This window comes from Strigops habroptila, chromosome 1 (assembly GCF_004027225.2).
Source record: "Strigops habroptila isolate Jane chromosome 1, bStrHab1.2.pri, whole genome shotgun sequence".
In the NCBI taxonomy this organism is placed as follows: Eukaryota; Metazoa; Chordata; class Aves; order Psittaciformes; family Psittacidae; genus Strigops; species Strigops habroptila.
This window is the reverse complement of record NC_044277.2, coordinates 72,847,782-72,864,059: the sequence shown is the minus strand read 5'-3', so window position 1 is coordinate 72,864,059 and position 16,278 is coordinate 72,847,782. Positions and strand designations below refer to the sequence as shown.

At 37.5% G+C, this 16,278-nt stretch overlaps 1 protein-coding gene across 9 annotated transcripts in view; it reads left to right on the top strand.

Moving 5' to 3' along the window:
• SEMA5A (semaphorin 5A) overlaps positions 1–16,278 on the top strand; it is a 326,650-nt gene that overhangs the window by 232,067 nt on the left and 78,305 nt on the right. For all 9 annotated transcript variants that reach the window (XM_030495666.1, XM_030495658.1, XM_030495648.1 and 6 more), the window contains 3 exons: positions 5,503–5,620; positions 11,193–11,374; positions 13,851–13,994. In XM_030495666.1, the coding sequence (XP_030351526.1) occupies positions 5,503–5,620; positions 11,193–11,374; positions 13,851–13,994 (444 nt within the window). The remainder of the gene's footprint in view (positions 1–5,502; positions 5,621–11,192; positions 11,375–13,850; positions 13,995–16,278) is intronic.

Sequence of the window (16,278 nt, the reverse complement as noted above, 5' to 3'; positions counted from 1 at the left end):
CTATATTTCTTCCTCTGTGAACACCAAGGTTTTAGCAGAAAATCTTTGTCTGGCCTGCAAAATCCACCAGAGACAAACTATGCATTTACACTTTGCTGTACCTGAAATACGTGTGTGATCTCTGCATGTGTGTATTGTATTGTAAAGCACACATTTTTGGCAACAAGAAGGAATTTGGATAAATAAGAATTTTACAACCTGCTCCCAATGTATTTCTTAAAGTAGCCTTATGAGGAAAAAGAAAATGTCTTTTAGTTTGAAAAGTTGTAAGAAAACCAGATGGTCTTGACTATGTATTTGCAATTCAGATTTTATTACTAGGATATTATTTTAAACAAAGAAGTGAGTTAATAAATAAAAATTTAAAACAGGCATGTGGTTTTCATTGTCATGATGTAATTAATTTCTTTGCTTTAAAAAATACCGAAAAGTCTGAGGATTTCTAAATTCAGTGTAGTTACTGTTGAGCTTTTCTTGAAAATCACCTGACGTGTTTAAAGCAACCCACTTTCTAAGATGTCATTTCACTAGTCATTTGATGCTTGGCAAGTGTATTGTCTGGAAACAGAAGTTAAAGGAGTTAGATGGTAAAAAGAAAAAGAAGGGAAAACAAACCAAGAAACAAAACCCCAACAAAACCCCCCATGCAAATATGGAAGGTTTTTTCTTTGAAAATAATTTAACATATTGCATACTGGACTGCTACTCAATCAGACCAGTACATATCCTATGGAACTCAGCTTAGAGTGCTCTGCATTACATACCAGTTATTTTCTCATGAGAATTATTTGCAGCTCTCATAATATTCTATAATCTTTTTTGTAGACATTTATTTGAAATTTTACAGAAAATTGTTATCTGAGGTTGGAGTCCTCTATTGACTGGAACGTGAGAAAGAGGGAGAGGGAAGGAGAGGGGGAGAAGGAGAATATTCTTGATGCAACAGTGTGAACTGTGGGCAGGATTCCAGGACAGGAGTTTGGGTGCTCCAGTTCTATGACTCTAAACTGAGTGGATTTGAAGGCCATCTCCTCCTTGTAATACATTGTCAGGCCAGTGAAGGTATCTAGTTACTTCTGGAATGAGAGGTAACAGTGCCCTTGAAATGTTGGGATGGCTGCTACCTGGTTAGTACTTTTAAGGAGTCAAGTTGTACATCCTAAATTGGGGCTTGCTATCTTTATAATGATTCATTTTCTAGTCTAAAGTTAACCTCAACATTTAAGTTCAAAACAACCTAGGTTATAGCTGACTAAAAGGATATGGTGGTTGTGTACCCTGTTTACATTTTTATCTGCTAAAGACACACAGGTCTTTTAAAGACGTGGGGGTGCCATATGGAAGCAAACGTGTCCAGCCTGGGCAATCACTGTTATTGCTGTTCAACGCATAAACTTGTGGGAAAATCCCCAAATCTGTTGCTCTTAGGTTGCCTTGACACTTAGGTAGCTCAGATTTTCAGAGCCTATTTGCAAACCACAGATTTGCAAGCTCCAGTTTCGGCCCATCAAAATGGCTTTGAAAACCATAGCTGCAGCTGGAGGTCCCAGCATTTCCAGGCTCCTGCCTCATAACTACAGGGCTGGAAACTCTGTCTTGGCTGATTGACATGGATGGGGACCTCAGATATTATTTCTTAACAACAAATGGCAAGCCTGCATTCTTTTGTATAGAGCATGCTCTGAAAATTGTCTCTCACATTTGTTCTAAGTAGAGCTACTTGGAAGCACCAATATTCAGAGAATTGTGCGTTATAAATAACTTTACTACACAAATCATGCATAAATTCCTGATTCTGACTTTGAGGGGAAGAGCTGGTAAATTTAAGGCTAGTATTGTCAGTGCATGTTGCAAGATTGAATCACACCTAAATGGATTTTGATTGCCTTATAGAAATTCAAGTAAGAGGAAGCAACAGTAGTCCACACAGATTGACTGAGATGATTAAAGGCTTTGATTTTTCTTAGCAGTACAGGCAAGGGTTAAGCAGGATTCTGAATTTGACATGCATCTTAGTTTGAGCTCCTACGACTTTATAAATTGCATGCCTATCATTTATGTTCTACATCATTTATCTGTATCTTTAGATCCCCTTTCTTCATTGCAGACATATACATATGTATATATCTTCAAAACCAGTAGTAATGAAAACACTGATAGGTACCTTTGTACAGAAGTCTATTATCAGATTCATGTATTCATTCAGAAATGAATAACAGTGCATTTGGAGCATGAGACAGGCTTTTATCTTCAGTTGTCTGTTCAAATTTGCAGTGAGAGATCTGGCTTCTGTGAAATAAGGTAGTAACCCCAATTCAGTTCCTGGTATACAGTGTCCGGATCACAGCTGACAATAATTGGAACTAGGTAGGCATGACTATCTCAGCAGAAACGATTGAAAGGATCAGGAGACTGAAATATTCTCTCTTCTTCAAAATGCTGTGTATAGGTAAAAGCAGAAAAATGTTTCATTGAACAGTCTCTGAAGATGCACCTCTTATGTTTATATATTCTCTGAAAAAAATGTTACAGCTCAAAAGGATACCTGTTTAATACTTACAAAGTATACTGATATTGGAATATGTTCTTCACCTGAAAAGAGATTTTAAAATCTCTTTGAAATTAATGGTATCAGGATATAGCTTTTAATTTAAAGGGATTTTTTGTTCTTTGGAGAACACACAATGCATTCTTTTTAGTCTTAAACTGTATGTTTTTTTCATATATTTTGCTCTGAATGGTGTTCATTTCTGCCCTATTTTCTGTCTGAATAAATCATCTCAAATGTAACTAAAGTAGAGCAGTTTGCTAGCCTGCTTGGTGATAATTATAAAATTGATGAAGAAAATGACCTGCTATTGCTGGTTTGCTTTAGAGTGAAATGACTTACAGTTCTGTTACTAGCCAGCCAAAATCCATTTTTTAAGTGTTGCATGACTGTCAGTAGGCATAGTGAACCATCACAGCCAAATGAATGCCTTGCAGGAGAGACACTCAACTACCTATCATTTACGTTTGGTAAAAAATGTGAACTGCCAATGTAGAAGGAGATTAGAGTTATTAGCTTCTTAAAATCATAGTTTTCATATGCTCAGTGGACTTTTTTAACTAAATTCTGAGAAGACTCACCTCATTTTATCTTTCTGCAGTGCTCTTCAGACCTGGTTGCTTACTGAAATGGCCCTGTTTAGTGTCTACAGAGTGATCGAACAGGCTTTGTCCCAGCAGTGCAAGGACTTTTCAGCATTTTCTAAACTTTATTTCTTCCATGAAACTTGGATCTGTTCTGATACCAGGAAGTTATATGAATGGTTGAAATAGCTTTTAATGTGCTACATGTAACTTCTAAGTGACTTGTAATGAAAGGTACAAACCATTTTAATTTGCCTGAGTGGAAAGTAATGTGGAAACAAAAGCAAAAGAGGAAATGGGATCTAAGAGCAGAATGGAAGAAGGATCAGCTTACTGCAAGGAAGGAGGGAGTGTGGTTCTACATGAAACCATACTGGCTTCTAAAATATTTTATGTTTTGATAAAAAGCATCAAAAGCATAATCACTGCATTTAAAACTATTAACACATAATGTAAAGGAATAGTGAAGTTGGAAAAGTAGCACAGCTAATGTTGCCAAATGCACATTATGTCAGCCTTTAATTTTGTTTTGTATTCTTTTTTTCATAAAACGTGCATTTTCAGAGATATTCTGAAGGAGAGTATTGAACATCTTTTCTTACAAATACTGGAAGACTAAGACAAAACTTTCCATGATTTTCCATTAATTGTCCTTCTCACTTTCTAGCTAGTTGAATGGAAATGTGCAGCCTGAGTTACAGAAATGCTAAGTAAGTGCTCACAGTTGCAAGAGCCATCAGTGGGAACTCTCTTCTTAACACTGAATCCCTTAAACCAAAAGCTTTGTCTTTGAACTGGCAACCTAATGAAGGGTACCTAGGGAGTTTTGACTATTATGTCTCTTGCTCTGTGCCCATTTTGCAGATAGGAACTATCCTTCCACATAGTTCTGGCAATCCACATTCAATTCTTTAAAATTTATAAGCATTAAGAACCCTCTGTAATGATATTATGGAATTGCATACTAGGGAATTAATAAGTCTGCATTTTGTCTGATGTTAGTGTGGAACTACATGGGGAATGCTGGACATAAATAGAAATATGAATAAAACACAGGATTTGTGAGGACAAAATCACAAAAGGGCTGAGGTTGGCAGGGGCCTCTGGAGGTCATCCGGATCAACCTCCTGCTCAAGCAGGGTCACCTAGAGGCAGTTGACCAGGACCATATCCAGGCAGCTTTTGAGTATCTCCCAAGGATGGAGATGTCACAGCCTCCCTGGGGAGCCTGTGCCAGTGCTCAGTCACCCTCACAGTGAAAAAGTTTTTCCTGATCTTCAGAGGGAAAGTCGTGCATTTCAGTTTGTGCCCACTGCCTCTGGTCCTGTCACTGGGTACCACTGAAAAGACCCTGGCTCCACCTTCTTTGCAACCTTCCTTCAGGTATTTGTACATATTGATGAGGTCTCCTCTGAGCCTTTTCTTCTCCAGGCTGAACAGTCCCAGCTCTCTCAACCTCTCACAGGAAAGGTGATGTGAACAGCAATTAAAAAGAAAATGGTAACCCACATGGATTTGAGCTGAACAAGAATGATCTGTCTAGCATTTTTTATAATCCAGACAAAATGTTTGATTTTATCATTTTTATGTATAATTTATAGGTATTTTTACAAAAGTTAGAAGAATTCTATGTGATGGGATTTCCACCTCCTTTCTTATGTTTCTTTTACTATGAAGCTGCAGACCTATTGCCTCAACTGTTAATGCTTGACGTACCAATAGCAGAGAAAGTTGCCATTTGATAGTGAAAAGAACTTCTAGTTTTGTGCATTGTACAAAATGTCTGTAGAGTCTGTAGGAAGCTGGGCTATCTTCTTTCTGAACTTTTTTCCTTCTCATGTGCCGCTAGGAGGGAGTGTCTAGAGCAGCATGTGATGGGCAAGAGGTATGATAGCAGCCACCAGAACCCCTCTAAACTTACTTCCGAGGATTCTGTAATAGTGCAGAAAACAAATCAAAGGATTTTCTGAAAGAATAGACATTGTCATCTGATTTATAACTCCAAAACTGATAGAAAAGACGAAGAACTGTAACTCCTAAAATATTTACCTGGAGCTAGCAACATACACTTTTTATGAATTGCTGTAATTCTCCAGTAATTAAGTACAATAATCAGTCTTATTGACATACCATGCATGCAGCCAGAAATTCAGGTATATGTTTGAAAGAAATCCTAACTTTGTGTAGGCATTCAAATGCATTTATCTTCTATTTTTTCATTTCGTCTCTGCCATACCACATCAGGGATAAATTTCACTATCTGTTTTAGGACTGTGAAATATGAAGAGATGCCATATAGTTATTTAGAGATCTTTAGCCAGTACACTTGAAGATAAATGTTCATGTTTTCTGGTTGTTTTTCGTTCACAGTGCATGCATTGGATCCCAAGACCCTTATTGTGGTTGGGACATGGTGATGAAGAAATGTACAACGCTGGAAGAAAGCCTGAGCATGAGTCAATGGGAGCAAAGCATTACTGTGTGTCCAGTAAGTCCAAATACATTCATTTATCTCTTAAAACTTTTGATTCCATGTGAATTTCATGAAAATGAGCTTATATAGATTTGTCAAGCTCAGAAAACTTTATTTAATGCTATTTTTCTCCGGCCTTCCCACCACATTTTAACAGGATATTTATTTTCTATTTCTTATCAAATGATTGATACGATATGATAAAATTATTTATAGTGCTTTCCAAGGGTAGTTGTATTTTACCTATAACATCTGTGTTCCCACAATGAAAGCAAAAGTTCACTAAGACTAGAAAGGCAAATGTGTTTTTCTCTGCATGGTATAATCTTCTTTTTTAGGATCATTGTTGCTAGTATGATAGGCCATACAACATCTTTCAAAGTCCATGAATTTGAAGGGTGAATCGTATGAGTTAAGTCTCCCCCACATACATGACTGGAGTGATAATTATAATAAACTCAGTATTAATATTTACAGTGGCTTAGCACTTCTCTTTAGATACTAATTTTGAATAAATGTTATATAATAAAAACCAAACAATAAAGTTGATTTACATCTCTCCTTTCTAATGTGGTTCCAGTGTTGTTTTAATATTGATTCTTTTCCCTCACTTCAGAGAGCACTAAAAGAGGGTTAAGAAGGATCTTCATTGAGCTACTAAGCTCTTTCGTGTGGAAACTCCTTGCTGCTTTGTCTTTGCTGCCTTCTGGCCATGAGGACAGAGGCTTTCCAACTCAGTTCTGCTTTCATTGCTAGTAAGGATTTCTTGAACTTGTCCCCACTCAACAGTGGAGCACATGCTTCTATGTATTTGTGCTCATAAAACATCATTGTTCTATTCTCCATGTGTTTAACAGCTCCTTTTAACATCTTATTGAAAGTCTTCTCTCTTAAGCTAGACTTTGTTTAGTGAACTAGACGTGCAAAATTAGTATGAAGTTCTTCCAGCTTTCACTTGTGATATTTACATGTGTTGCAGCAGCCTCATGGATACAAATCACTACACTGATTATGAGGTCCTTGAGAACTAGCTCCTGTGTTCTGATTGTCTATGTTCGACATTAAATAGTAATTTTTTAAACAGTATCTTGTCCTATACCTTGCACCCATGCTCTCACATCATGGCCTAATAACAGACTTGCACTGGATTCATCTGCATTAGCATTTTAGCTCAAATCAGGAGCAACCTTGGGGCAAATACTCTGATTTTTCCCATCTGCTATTCTTTGGTTCATAGTACAAAGCAGTCTTGAAGCACACAAACCACATTACTTTTGGATTAAATTAAACCAAAAACGTGCTCCAACTACTACTAGGATTTTGATCTGCGGCTAGAGTGAGTCCAAAGTAAAGCCCACAAAATATGTATGGTGTATGTGTCAAATCCTCAACACCAGCTGTTTTATTTTTCAAATTTGCAGTTTATATGTATACCATTTGCTAATACAGACATAGTCGTCTCACAGAAAGTCTGGATTCAGTCGCTAGTGCAGTCCTTGGCTCTCTGATTGGCAAGTAACTAGATGCATTGTACAGTGTATTAATTCCCAATAATATGCAGTGTATCATATCTCACTGTGTTAATCTCACAGGCTAAATGTGGTTATGTGGAGGGTTTGCTGGTGTCCTAGTTGAGTTGCTGTATCAGGAAAGATTACTGGAAAGGGTTGATTTGTTGGTATTCACGTGAGCAGTCTGCCTACTGCTTGGTCTGAATTCTGGCGTTAGCTCTTATTTTCTTTCATACATACAAAACATGAGGCCAAAAGGGGGTGGAGAGGGAGAGAGGAATGATTTAGAAAGCAGAATTCAATTCTGTTCCATTCAAATGGAAAAACAATTATTCAGTATCTATTATATGGCAGTTGCATAGGATATGTCAGTCTAGTCAAAGCAGGCTAGCACCAAAGTATTGTTCAGAAATTCATCTGCAAGTGTGAGACTTACACTGCATATCAGAGATGAAGGGATTTAGTTGAGCAGATTGAGATTGCATATTATAGGGAAAAATTTAGAATTAACTGAAAAATTTAGAATTAACTGTCTAAATTGAAAAGCATGGTTTTACCACTTTGCTGTCTGTTACCTCTGAACTCAGAGTAACATATTATTGGACAAATTTGTAAACTTCATAGAAGCTTTCCTCTAAAATAACACTGTATTCTGGCAAACTGCAATCGATTACAATTTTGCTTAGTGAGGCTTTCAAATATTTGTTTTTATAGCATTTTTATGTGCTGTATTCACAGGATATATAAGCCAAGATGTAATGAGTTTTATTTTGTAAGCAATTGAGCTATGTGCATCCTTGGCATTTGCTGTACACATTTATGATAATGTTGCAAACAGAGCAGAACAGAATATTAGAAACCTTCTACCCTTCCTCGTTTGGTTCCAATTGGTTCCAGTGTCTTAATTTTTATTAAAATTACACCAATCTTTTTAACACTACAGAAAATGTGTCACATTAATGCATGCGTTTCTTCTAAACTTGGATTAGAGAGAGGCCTGTTTATACACTAGTTTAGCCCAAAAGTACAAGTGTGACCAATTGTACTTGAGAAATTATTTCCTAGGGAATTATTCATCTATCTGAATATTTATTGGCATGTCGTGGTAGAGCAGGGAGGGGGCTAGGAGAGTAGCTGAGGATCTGTGTGATCTTGTTTTGATTTCATTCTCAAGTTGGTTTTTAGGTTATTGTTTCAGTTGGCATGAGTACACCATTTATGCATGAATATAGATAGTAATTAATGCTATGGCATGTGTATCTACTTTGAGCTTCTTCCAGTTGGTCAGATATCGCTATTATTCATCCAATATTTTTTGTAGTACTGAAGGTTCATTGTTTTACCAAAATATTTTCCACTGGGACCACTTGCAATCAATCACTTTAAATACACTGTCTGACATTATCAAAGAGCTTTTACAAGGAAAGTAAAAGTAATTTTAAACAAAATTGGGGGGGGGGGGGGGGGATGTTTCCACATAAGTATGCAACATGAAATGGCTTTATTTTTACAGCTGCTTGCAAGGAAAGAATATAGTATGATATCTTACCTGAATTTGTTAGCAGCTTCAGGAAATACGCTAGAGCCATTGAATTCTACACAAAGTAATCTCAAACTAGAGCTTGTGGTAGATTTAAGGACTGGGTCACTGAAGGTGTGGCCTTGAAGCAGAGTGCAGAGGCACAAATCAGGAAGACAAGGTGGGATGCGGAGAAGCTCAAGACAGAGAAGATGATTGATATTTGGAGGACATTAGGAAGGAAGAAGGGACTAGAGGTATCTGCAGAAGGGAAAGGGTGGCAAAAACAGGGTGGTAAGGATGGAAAGCAGAATGTAGCCATGCCAAGAAAGTAGAGCAATATTGTCTGATTGATTATGATTTTCCCCTTGAGGCATGTCATATGGTGAAAGGTTAATGGGCACAGGTTCTGGTGAGGGCTAAAAACGGCTCTCGTCAGTACCTTTTGCTTTCTTACATGATGAATGATAAAATTGTTTGATGTCATTTGTGAAAGCGAGATATTCATAGACAGAGATGGTGAGTCATGGGGAACAGCAGAGCCTGCAGTGATCTTTACAGTGGGAAAAAATGAAGAGAAACCCGCCATTAGTATGTCCTCCTTTCCCTGCCACTAAATATAAATTGTGGTAACCATAGACTAGTGTAGGTTTAGTTCATGATTGTAGGTGCAACAATAAAGATGCTTTGGTGCAGCATAGAAATAGAAAGTAGTAAAGACATTTTTACTAGATTGGGAACATATCGTTGCTAGTTTATGGACTACGTATGTGTTAGACGAGCAGTGTAAGAGAGAATTGTTTTACTTCTCACTTAAGAAGAAATAAGTGTTTCCTGTTGTTTTATGAAAAACAACAGTGTCTACTCTGCATGAGCAAAGGTTGGAGAGTTATTTTCAATAAACAGCTGTCAGCAGAATTTTGAAATGATGAATTATGTTAATGTCAGTTGTAGCTGGCAGAATATACACATAGCTGTTCTATGGAGAAGCTGTATCTATGAAAAAATAAATTATAAGAGAGGTAATTAATAGTGAAATTATAGAACCTTTACCACAGTGGAAAGAACCAGCCAGCACCCACCGTGGCAGTGGAAACATGTCTCGTGCTGTAATCGAATCTCTTGTATCTTCAAATTATTAGTGAAATGTATACTTCTCTCACCACTGTTAAAACAATACTAAAAATAGCAAAGGGACACACCATTTCAGATCATTCACAAAAATCTATGATTGTAGTTCCTATTTCAATATATAAGCAAATGTTGAAGTGTTACATTCTTACACATTTGATAAAATATGCATGACTACAACTCGTGTATTTATTTTTATCTAAGAGTGACTTGTCAGTACTGTTGTTTTGACTGAAAGTTTAAAAATGTCACAAAAGGAAAATCCTTTAACATTTAAGTGAAAAAGTGGCTATCATTTCCATTTATGATCACAGATTTTTCAGGATTAACACCTTGCTAGAAGAATTAATAATATGAAAGCCTGTCTTTCTTAAGAGACCTGAAATCCCCGTGCCCAGTCCCATTTTCTTTAGAAGTTCCAGTAACCATGGAGGCTGCTGCAATTTCTATTAGCCCATTTTGTTTCAGCTGGATAGTAAAGATTTCTTATGAACATGTGTTATGTCTGAATGATGAAAACATTCCAGTCAAGATGAGAATGGTCTGACCCTTCCAGCCAAGGGTCTTGAGAATTTACTTCAGTGGGAGAAAACTCTCTCATCGCATAGAAGTTAGGTGCTGCTTTTTGAAGGTGGTTTTAGGAGAGAGAGTAATATTTTAAACCACATTTCACTTTTATGAAGTGGTGTTACATGGTATGTGATTAAAAAACCTATTGTCAAAAGAAGACACTCATCACGGAGATTTGAATTTGATTCATCCAGGACATCCAGGACATTTTGCTACTCTGGACTATTATAGAATCACAGAATGGTTTAGATTGGAAGGGACCTTAAAGATCACACAGTTCCAAACACCCTGCCATGGGCAGGGACACATTCCACTACACCAGATTGCTTGAACAGGGATGGGGCAGCCACAGCTTTCCTGGGCAACCTGTTCCAGTATCTCACCACCCTCACAGTGAAGAACTTCTCTATTTCTTCCTTATCCTGTGATGCCTCTTCCTTTTGATCTATATTTGGGTTTTCACACATTCTTGCACATGCTGGTTTACAGTCAGTATCCAGGTTCCTAATCACCCATAAATATTAGGAAATAGGGAATACTGTCATCAGAAAATAATCAAGAAAGCGAGACTATACTTTCTGTTGAATCACTGTGGGTAAGCATGGTTATGAAATATAACAAACAGTTGTGATTATTGTTGTTGCTATAGTGGTGGCATTCAGTGGCCCGGATTGGTTGGAGGTGGTGGGAGTTATGCAGCTCTAGAAATTATAGGGGGAGCTTGCTTTCTGGAAGGAATACCCCTCCAGTGGAGGCTTTTATTGTTGTTGGCTCAAGGCTGTACCTCCAGAATTAAGAGGTTGTATGAAGGAACTGTCAGGCCTCAGGTAAGCCTTTCTGTTGTGTTTGTTTCTAGATGAGGAATCTGACAGTGGATGGGCATTTTGGAACATGGTCACAATGGAAACCTTGCACCCACACTGATGGTGCCAGTGCTGGCTCCTGCCTTTGTAGGACACGTTTGTGTGACAGTCCTGCTCCTCAGTGTGGAGGTTGGCTGTGTGAAGGACCAACCATGGAGATTGCCAACTGTTCCAGGTACACAAAACAATTTCAGGTTCTATGGTTTATGGTTTAAAAGTTTTTAACTTAATCAGAACAGAACCTACCCTTTGAAATTGGATCTGCAACCCACAGGTCCTGTTCTTCTGTGCATGAAAGAGCTCATAGCAATGGCCACAGCAAATGAGACATTTGAAAGTATCTTTCTAACTTTGTGGGAGAGAGAACGAGCCAGATGCAGTGATTTCAAATGCTGTGTACCTGACAATATTGTCCTCAGCTAATTTTAACAAAAGCTCATACACAAAAAAAAAAAAAAAAAAATAAAAAAAAAAGAATCGACATTAGGTAATATCCAAAGTCTGATCCTTTTTTTCAGTTCTGTAAGTCATGAAACTTTTTTCCTGAAAAAAAGGAAAAGACTTTTTAGGATGTCTCATATCACTGTTGTATTCCCCCATTCTGCCTCAGGCAAAATTTTTTTATTCTATATCTTCAGATTGTACCAGGACATTTAGATCTATTACCAGTCTGTCTGCCACTCTGTAGCCACTCTTTTGTCTTCTTCAGGCACATGACCACTCCCAGTAAGAATAAATCATTTCAGAGAGGTTCAGACCACTACGTATTCTGATCTGCATTAGGACTTCATGTTACTTTAATTGCAAGTTGAAACTTATATTATGGTGCATTCTGCTTATTTTCAATGATTCTTTCTGCTTTTTCTCTCTGCTTTTTTTTTTTTCTTTTAATTTTTAACATCAGAAGCACATCATGGTAGTGAATAAAACTTCTGCACAAGATAACTGCAAGCTCTGTAAGTGGAAATAGTCAATTTTAGGGAAATTGTTAAAAGCATAACAGTATAACATTACATCAGGAGAATGGTAGAAAAGATAAGCATGCTGCGAGATACTGAACAATCAAACAGCTATTGACTGTCAGGTTTAGAAGGGAATTTGGAATATGATTTGGGCCTCAATTCACATACTACCATTGGCAGTATTACACTACTATTTTAAAATCTACTTCTGTTAACACTGCTATATTAGTAATTGATTCCCAGAACTCGTGGAGATCTAGATACTTTGTTCATTTTACCGCTTGGGTCAGGCATTGCACTGACAGAGATATTATTTTTTTTGTCTGGGTTACCAGTGATAGCTGATTATTTGTTTCAAAAGCTTTTCTTCTTTGTTGTCAACGCTTATAATAACGAGACATCGATATGTGAAATTTAAACTGGTAATATTTGTGATAAATTACTTGAATAATCTTATATCATTTTTTATTACTGGATTTAATTAGTTTTCATTGTTAAAAGAAAAAAGTGATTTCAAAATCAAGCAGTGTACTATTTTGCTTTTATGATGAAGCCTCAAGAACTCATTATAATTTAGTTTTATTTTTTCTTGATTTCTCTTTTTCTTCCACCAATACATAAACTGCAAGCTAGTGATCAAAAGGTTTTGGGAACTGCTAAGTGCATCATTTTTTTGCTTAGGACAGAATATGAGATGTTTGGTCTAGTATATTTTCCCTAGGGTATACTGGGGAGGGACAGGAGTGTCCTTTCCAAAAGTTCAGAAATGCAGGGTACAGGATGTGAATTCTGTTACCTTTTTGTTGCGTTACAAATAAGGTATTGGCACCGTATCAGAGTATCATGTTGAAATTGTGAACTAATACATTTGACACAACTCTTTTACCTTTAAACTCATAGAATCGTTTAGGTTGGAAAAGACCTTTAAGATCATAAACTCCAACAGTTAACCTAATACTGCCAAGTCCACCACTAAACATGTCCTAAGTGCCACTTCTACATGTCCTTTAAATACTTCTAAATACCTTCAGGGACGGTGACTCCACCACTTCCCTGGGCAGCCTTTTCCAGTGCTTGACAACTGTTTCAGTGAAGAAATTTGTCCTAATATCCAATCTAAACCTCCCCTGCCACAACTTGAAGCCATTTCTTCTTGTCCTGTCACTTGTTACTGGGGAGAAGAGATTGACCCCTAGCCCACTACAGCCTCCTTTCAGGTAGTTGTAAGAGCGCAATATGGTCTCCCCTTAGCCTCCTTTTCTCCAGGCTTTAATCATTTTCCTTTCAGAAGAGTTAGCAAAACTTGACATTTTAATCTCCCTGAAAAGAAGACCCATACATAATAATTGGAACAATATGTAATTACAGTTTATCTTCAGAACTTTGATACAGGAGTTTGCAGATGGAGTTTACACAGAATAAAGTGATCAAAAGCAACTAAATAAATAGCTTCATATCCGTACTTTACTTGTTGTGTAAATGGGTCATTTTAGCAGTTGCTGATTACAAAGCATGGAATATGGAAGGATCAGAGCACCTTTAGTTAAATATTCTTTAAGAAATGGAACATTATGCAGTATTAATTACTTCTACAGAAATATTAATAGCCAGATTCTGCTATCAGTCACACCTAATCAGCCATTCGCTATGTATAACAGATGACAGAGCCTGAGCTTTTTATTCTACCAGAAATGGAGGCTGGACACCATGGACTTCTTGGTCACCTTGTAGTACCACATGTGGAATAGGCTTTCAAGTTCGTCAGCGTTCCTGCAGCAATCCAACCCCTCGACATGGAGGACGTGTCTGTGTGGGACAGAATCGTGAGGAGAGGTGAGTTATCTTTTTTCTACTGTCTATTTTAATTTCTTCTGCTCAGCTGTATTCCACAGGACATTTTCTCCTTTACCTGCTGCCTTCTTCTCTTCCCTTCCCTTCCCTTTCCTTTCACACTTTCTTTAACTCCACTGCTGAACAGTAACAGCATTTCCATTAACAAGGCTGGAGGTGTGGAGCAGTTCTTTCATCTTTCACTTAGCTGCATCCCTCCTGAGCCAGCTGAGAGCTCCTGGTAGTGCCAGAGAATTGTGCTGAAGCAATGTGCTGCTGTCCCTTGAGACCCTGAAAATTGATTCTCCTTGAAAATTGATTGCATCGTGTTTGAATTGTAACTCACCCAGCCTCAGGACCTGGAATTCAGAGAAAATACAGTAAGGTCACAGCACTATGTTACCGATGCTATGAGTTTATTTTTTTTTCTGTCTTAAAAGAATTAAGTGTCTATGTAACATGAAAGGAGGTTTCAAGGGTTTTGTTTTATATTCAATAAATATAATACACCTTGAACTCAAATATCTTTTAGCAAGGTTTCAGTTTGTTATTTATTTTTTTTTTTTTAATGCTTCGTATATATATAAAACCCTCAGCAGATCAAGTTAGCTCATATTTTGGTTTCACAATCTACTGCTTTGGCACCAGGCTGGGTATTTTTGTCACTAGCTCAGAATGTGAAGTTCAGGCCTCTGATTTCATTTTGCATGCACCCTATGTCTCTACTTTGTAATTTGTGTGTTAGGAATTTTAACAGGAATTAAATATTGCTTTAAATCAAACTAGAATATATTCAGATAAACTGCAACTCTTAGATGCCTTATATTCTTTTCTGAGGCATGCCAAAAAGCTAGATAGCAGAAGACTGGTGTTAGAATTTGGAGTACTGTTGTCATCCGTTCCAAGAGATGTGTGTGAATACATTTTCTCTCAACAGGCACTTGCAGCTTACTTCAATATTTCTGTATGGATGATTTAGTATCCTATATTGCTGTAGGATGAAAACAAAATTCAGTAACCTTTATTATGAGTTTCAGTGAAGGATTTAATTAAACATAAAGTCTGATTATAAGATTCTATTGAAGGGGAGGTGCATCATACATTTATGTATTAACAGATCATCAGGGACCTAGTCTTTTCTAACTCTAAAGGTAAAGGATCAGTATCACAGAACATGCGAACACTTCCAGCTGTTTCAGAACCATAATTATTTATCATTTCATTGCAGAGGGGAGCATTTTGTTATTTCATAAATTGCATTCTGAAAACAGGTTGCCTGACCAGAAAGCCATCACCACAAAATTTAGATTATATTTGCTGTTATGTAGGTCCGTCCAGCATGAATAACAGTTATTGATTTTCTTGAACTGAGAGGTCGGTCCAGGGCAGGACACAGTGAGACTAAATATAGAAGAAAAGAGTTTAGTTTGGATAGACTTCTTGGTTATAGTCTACATAACCATAGACTATGAATGCTAGTAGTTCATGAGTCATTGTTCATCTTAATTTTAACATGGAATAAAAGTCCAGTAAGAGTTTTAAGAGAAATATGGAAAACCATGATGAATACTTCCATAATTATAGGAGAAAAGGTCCAGTATTAAGACAATGGTAAATGATACTTAATCTGAGTTGAAATGAGAGCAGCATAGAAGGATTGATTTTTCGTGTGTAACAGTTCTGAAGGAACAACAGGCTTATGTTGCTTTGCTTTTGTAGCCTGCAGGTTACTTGTCCTTTCTCTCTTCATCCAGTTCAGCAGCAATCTGGGATGTATGTGCCTGTGAGTTTATGGCAGGATGCCTTTTTCTCTCGTAGTTCCTCTGTCACTGTATCTTATCTCCTTGAAACACCATTCATTCACCCTCACGAGCCCTGCACCTTCCTCTCACTCACTAGGTTGCTCACAGGTGACCTTCCTGCCTCTACCCTGATTTTGTTTACTATCCATAATGTGTGCTGGTACTTCTATAATTTTCAAATTTATGTCCAGAAGACGTGGTATGTGGAAGTTTGTCATATAATATGTAAAGCAGCTAGAGGAATGAGGCATCAGTTATTTGCCAGGATTTTCGTCAGTGTCAAGCCAAGTACTCGGATGAATCTTTTCAGAGCTGTAAAAAGCAGAATGTCCTGGGAAAGTTGCCAGACAGGGCCCATCCCACCATCCCCAGCACGGGAGCAGGGCTAGCCTGGAGATTGTGGCCAGATCCAAGAAAGAATCGAGGTCATAGGCGATACCATGGCCATGAGGCAGGTCTGAGGTCCAGCTGGGAAGCCAAGCCAC